The sequence below is a fragment of the Alligator sinensis genome, unplaced genomic scaffold (genome assembly GCF_000455745.1).
Source record: "Alligator sinensis unplaced genomic scaffold, ASM45574v1 scaffold1170_2, whole genome shotgun sequence".
NCBI classification, from domain to species: Eukaryota; Metazoa; Chordata; order Crocodylia; family Alligatoridae; genus Alligator; species Alligator sinensis.
In genome coordinates, this window is record NW_005843180.1 from 61,228 (window position 1) to 66,834 (window position 5,607).

At 68.0% G+C, this 5,607-nt stretch overlaps 1 protein-coding gene across 1 annotated transcript in view; it reads right to left on the reverse strand.

The window, feature by feature from the left end:
- Positions 1-5,607, reverse strand: part of CDHR2 (cadherin related family member 2) — an 11,451-nt gene that overhangs the window by 1,189 nt on the left and 4,655 nt on the right. The window contains exons 13-27 of the mRNA XM_025194269.1: positions 5,191-5,346; positions 4,636-4,803; positions 4,391-4,452; positions 4,041-4,284; positions 2,974-3,213; positions 2,784-2,853; positions 2,068-2,688; positions 1,728-1,799; positions 1,339-1,388; positions 1,094-1,245; positions 789-891; positions 614-702; positions 394-477; positions 143-220; positions 7-61 (exon numbers count right to left, since the gene is read on the reverse strand). Coding sequence (XP_025050054.1) covers positions 7-61; positions 143-220; positions 394-477; positions 614-702; positions 789-891; positions 1,094-1,245; positions 1,339-1,388; positions 1,728-1,799; positions 2,068-2,688; positions 2,784-2,853; positions 2,974-3,213; positions 4,041-4,284; positions 4,391-4,452; positions 4,636-4,803; positions 5,191-5,346 — 2,244 coding nt within the window. The remainder of the gene's footprint in view (positions 1-6; positions 62-142; positions 221-393; positions 478-613; positions 703-788; positions 892-1,093; positions 1,246-1,338; positions 1,389-1,727; positions 1,800-2,067; positions 2,689-2,783; positions 2,854-2,973; positions 3,214-4,040; positions 4,285-4,390; positions 4,453-4,635; positions 4,804-5,190; positions 5,347-5,607) is intronic.

Genomic DNA, 5,607 nt, shown 5'->3' on the forward strand with positions numbered 1-5,607 from the left:
GATGACGGCGAGGCCGAGCTGCACCAGCTCCATCAGGGCCTGTGGGTCGCTCTGGACGATGCTGTCGGAGACACGCGAGCGACGTGAGCCCGTGGCAGGGCCCCTGCGCCCTGCAGACCCCTCCCCGGTGCCCCCCACTCACGTGCTGAACTGGCCAAACTCCAGGGCTGTCCCGTTGCTGTAGACGAAGTACGCCTCCATCACGGACTGCGCTGCAGCCCTGCGGGCACGAGGGGGCTTGGGTGAGCAAGGGGCAGACACCGCTCAGCCGGGGCCCCTGCCCCAGGCCCTGGCCCTGGCAAGCTCAGGGCTGCTGTAGCCAAGTCCGTGGGGTGGGCACTGCCCAGCTGGCAGCTCCAGCAAGCCCTCTGCGTCCATGCAGGCTGGGCGCACCTGGCAGATCTGGATGCTGGGGCAGCCACCAGGGCCCGGATGGCTGCCACGTACACCGTCGTCTTCGTCGCCGCCATCAGGGCCCTGCAGGGAGGAAGGGAGCCTGGCAGGTCAGCTGTGCCGAAGCCCCGTGGTCTGGCACAGGGCGGCGTGGGCCCGCGCCCATGCCCAGCTAGCAGGAGCCATGCCCCCCCACCCCAACGCTGCCGGGGCCCCTTACATCTTGATCTGGTCGGTGTTGGCTTGCACTTCATCCACAGCTCTCTTGAACTGCAGCCGGATCCGGTAGCTCTGGTCCACAGTGAAAATCTGGGGGAGAGGGGGGCAGCGGCTGAGCCGGGCACCCCTGCAGCAGGCCAGGGGCCAGGCCAGCTGGGGGCCGTGGGGGGACTCACATCCAGCACGGCCTGCGTGCTCAGCACTGGCGACTCGCCATCCTTGGCCTCCACCGTCACCCGGTACTGGCCCTTCAGCGACCCGTCGAGGTTGCTGGCAACCCTGGAGGGTGGCAGGGGTCAGCAGCTCTGCCTGCCCCCCGTGCCGGTGCCAAGTCCTGGGGACCTAGCTGGGCTCAGTGCAGCCCCATGCACGCCCCGATTCCCCGCCGTGGGCCCAGGCCCGGACCCTGCAGAGACCCACCCAGCCCCCGCCCATGAGCCTGGTGCCCGGCCGGGCCAGGGCCAGGGCCCCCGGGGCTCACTGGATGCTGCCGACGTAGACGCCGTCCTTGGCCGTGGTCACCACCTTGAAGAGGTTCTCGAAGGGGCGTTCGAGGCCCCCGTCCTGGATGAAGATGACGCGGAGGATGGTGAAGGTGATGACACCCCTCGGCCCCGTGTCCACGTCCGTGGCCTACAGGGGGAGCAGAGATGTCACCGATTGCCCCGTGCCCCCTGCTCCAGGAGGGGCAGCCCCTATACATGCCACGCCGCCCAGGGGCCTTACCCTGACCACGGCCACCTGCAGATCCATGGGGGAGAGGTCGGGGATGACGACTGCGAGTGAGGAGACAGACAGACGCTGGGTCACACTGGCAGCTGCAGCCCCTGGGGCTTCCTGCACCCATTAACCCAGGTCTGGGGCCCTAAGTGGGGATGGCAGACTGGGCTCCGTGCCCACGGCAGTGCTGCCCAGGGAGTGGGGCACCAAATACACCCCTCGGGGAGCCCCGAACCCAGCGCTGCCGGGTCCCTCCACCCCAAGCACAGAGTCCGGGTGAGCCAGGAGCAGGGCTGGGCTCCCAGCAGCAGCTGGGCAGTGGTAACTGCCCACGCATGCGCACGCACACGCACAAGCACACATGTGCACACACACACGCACGCCTGTGGCCTCACCAAAAGTGTCCGTGATGGGCAGGAACTCGGGGCTGTTGTCGTTCACGTCCTCAACGATGATTCTCAGGGTCTCTGCCGCGGGCCCCAAAGCAGAAGCTCTGATCACAGAGCACGGCCTCCCCCGCCTGCCACCAGCCGCCTCCACCCCACCGTGTCCCCCCGGCACCCAGGACAGGGATCCTGCTCGCCCTTCCCTCGGTCCGCACACCCCCCTGCACCTGGGCACTCTCCCCCTGCCCCGCAGTGCTCCCTGCTGAGCAGCCTGGACCCCCCCAGCTGGTGCTCCTGCCCCCTGCCCCCCCCAGGTCGCATCTCCTGCTGGGCGGGAGCCATGCCCTACCGTTCTGGCTGTAGGCATTGCCAGACTTGGTGGAGTTGTCGTGGACGCGCAGGGCGAGCAGTGCCAGGTCGCAGACCTCGTAGTCGACCTCAGAGCGGTTGGCAAAGACGGAGCCGTTGGGCGCAAGGTGGAACCAGCCGTGGCACACGGAGCCCACGGGCGCTGCCCCCTTGTAGCAGCTCAGGCCCAGCTCCTGGAAGCTCAGCGTGTGGTTGGTGTCTGGGTCCGAGGCCTGCACCGTGGTCACCTCCTCCAGCTGGGGCCCAGTGCTGTTCTCGGCCACGCGGGCGTCGGGCAGCGGGGAGGGCTGGATGGTCGGGGGCTCGTCGTTGACATCTATGATGTACACCTGCACCACGGTGCTGACCACGGTGAGCGCGTCATCTGTGGCTGCATTCTCAGCCCGCACCGTGAGGTTGAAAACTGGCTGCGACAGCTGCTCGTAGTCCAGTGGCACGTCCGGGGCCAGCGAGAGGAGGCCCTGGTAGTGCCCGGGGCCCAGGCGGTGGGTGCGCAGAAGGAAGTTGCTGGACCCACTCCCGTTGCCGAAGAGGAAGGAGACGCGGTGGTTTACATCCGTCTGGTCGGCGTCCACAGCCTCCACGCTACCCACATAAGCCCCTGCAGCCAGGGGGACAAGAGAGCAAGATCAGCAGGTCATGGCCACCCCACAGCCCCCTCCAGGCACGGAGCCAGCCCCGCACATGGCGCCCTACCTGCCGGGCGTTCTTGCACCTCAAAAATGTAGGGCAGCCCGATGAAGACGGGCGCGTTGTCGTTCACATCCTGCGGGGACAAAGCGGGAGGGTGCGACTCAGGGTCGCTGGGCAAGGGCCAGGGGTGCCCGTGGGCCGGGGAGGCTTTACCCCGTGCCTGCCTGCCTGCCTGTGCCCAGCCTCTGCTCACCTCCACGGTGATGGTGATGTTGACGAGGGTGCTGCGCGGGGGCTGGCCGCTGTCCTGGACACGCACCGTCACGTCCATCTGCCCGTGCCACGTCTCGTTCAGCGCCTCGCGGTCCAGGGGCCCAAGGCTACGCAGCAGCCCCGTGTCCGGGTCAATGGTGAAGTTGGCACTGAAAGGCCCTGGCTCCAGCATGAAGCGCAGGCGGCTGTTGTTGGTGCCCGGTTCGTCGTTGTCGTAGGCCTGGGGGCAAGCAGTTGCAGGGGTCAGGGCGCAGGGTTGGGGCCCCCCGGTGCCAGTGAGGGGGGCCAGGACCCTTTCTCCCAGGAGTTGCTTTGCTGAGAGGGTCCTGCCAGCCTGAGCTCCCCCGTGAGCCCTTGCCTGGGGTGGCGGGATGTGTCGTGAGAGAAGCGCCCATGCGGGACACGGGCACCGGGGGACAGCCCAGCCCGGCCGTGCTCGAGGCTTGGAGCTGGCTTGGAGCCAGTAAGCAGGTACCGCAAGGCAGAAAACACAGCAGCCCTGGGGAAGACCCTGCTTCCCAGCCCAAGGATGCTTGCTGTTGTCTTGAGCTGGGGCGTGTCTTGAGCCTGCCACGGCCTGGAGCTGGGGGACAGGGGCTAGTGCTGGAGAAGAGCCTGGAGGGGCAGGTGCCCTGGTTGTGATGGGCAAGAGCAAGGGCTCGGAGGGGCCTGTGGGAAAGGCAGTGGTCTGGGACTCGGGGGCTGGCGCTCTGGGAGGAGGGGCCGAGGCCTGACCACGCTGACCGGTGCTAGGGGTCCCAGGGGTGCTTCGGAGATGCTCCATGCTGCAAGGGGCTCAGGCCCCAGTAGAGCCCACCGAGCGCCTGGGACCCGGTGGCAGCCCTGGGCAGCTTCATGACGGGCAAGGCAGGGAACTGGTAGCCAAACTCCAGGGATCTGAAGGCAGCCTCACAAATTCACTCGCTTCTGGCACGTAGATGTGTCAGGCGAGAGGAGGGGCCCAACGGAGGGACCCGGAGCAGGAGAACGGGCACTGGGCGCCCCTAGGGCCACCCCCGCAGGCGGAGCCGCTGTGGCGCGTTTCACCTGGATCTGCACGGAAACGTCCTCCTGGTCCTCGACCACGAAGACCTTGTAGGTGCCGGTGACGACAGGGGCGTTGTCGTTGTCGTCCTCCAGGGCGATCTCCAGCAGGGTGGAGCCCGTCAGGTGGGCACCGTCTGTGGCCTGCAGTGTGGCGTAGTACACGGCCCGCATCTCGCGGTCCAGCAGGCTCCCGTTCCGCACCAGCACCTCCCCGCTCACGGCGTTCACCGCAAAGATGTCCTGGCTGCGGCAGTGACGGACAGACGGACTTGACGTGACTGGGGCTGTCCCCAACCCCTCCGTGGCCTAGCCCCTGGGGCAGGAAGGGAGGCTAGGGGGGGGATACGTACATGCTCTCAGGCAGCAGCTGGTAGGAGATGTTGCCGAAGGCACCGGTGTCTGGATCAGTGGCCTGCAGCGGCCCCGAGAGACACTGGGTTTATCCACTAGCCTGGGACAGCCTGGGGCACAAAGGGACCCCCGACCGCCCGCCCCACCTGGGGCTCAGGGGAGACACGCCACGGGGAAGCTCCCAGCAGAGCCCGTCTGGGCCGAGGCAGCCGGGGGCGACCCCGGGGCCAGGCCAGCCCCTCACCGTGATGCCGCGGGAGATGACGGTGCCGGGCGGGCTGTTCTCCACCACGTACAGCTTGTACACACTCTGGTTGAACGTGGGGCTGTGGTCGTTGGTGTCCTCCAGCTGGATGGTCACTGTGGCCACGGAGCAGCAGTTTGCCGGGTTCCTCGTGTCATTGGCAACGATCTGCAGGGGGGGACGAGGATTGTATGCCCCCCCTCCACCCCAACCAGGGGCAGAGACGTGGGGGCTCCCGGGCTGCTCCCACCCTGCCGGCCCCGGGCCAGCTCCTGCCCAGCACCGATTTCTTCCCAGCCAAGGACAGGGATGGCTCCTACGCGCCGTGCAGCTCTGGCCGCCTGGTGCTGGCACTGCGGGGGCTTGGCTGGTATGTCCAGTAAGGATCGCTCCAGGGTGCTGGGAGAAGTCCCATCCCCGTCCCTGGGTGATGCCCCCGCTGTGTCGTCACTACAGGACCCAGCAGGGGCTGCGAGGGGCTGGGGCACATCCTGCTGCCCAGGCTGGGTCGGGCAGGCGGCAGCAGGGGTGCTGGCCCCGGCACCGGGCTCTCACCTCCACGGTCATCACATCAAACTGTTCGTAATCCACCAAGGCCGGGTTCTGCACCAGGACCTGCACCTCGCCCTCCCCTGTGACCCGCGAGGGCAGCACCGAGAAGGCGGCTGCACCCGGGCCCTGCAGGGACAGCTCGAAGGTGCCGTTGGAGCCCTGAGGGGAGAGGGGCAGGGGCAGGGGCCGGGTCAGTGCCCACACACCTGAGCGGGGCGCAGCTGGGCCCAGCACAGTGTCGGGTGCCCCTCACTCCTGACCCGCAGCTCCCCACCCAAGCACTACCGCCACCCCAGCTCCCTGGAGTCCCAGAGAGGCAGGGCTGGCAGGGAGCTGCTGGAGGCAGGACCACCCCTGTCCAAACCATCCTCTAAACCCCACGTAAAACCCCCTCAGCCCACACCCGGCACACGCCCCGCC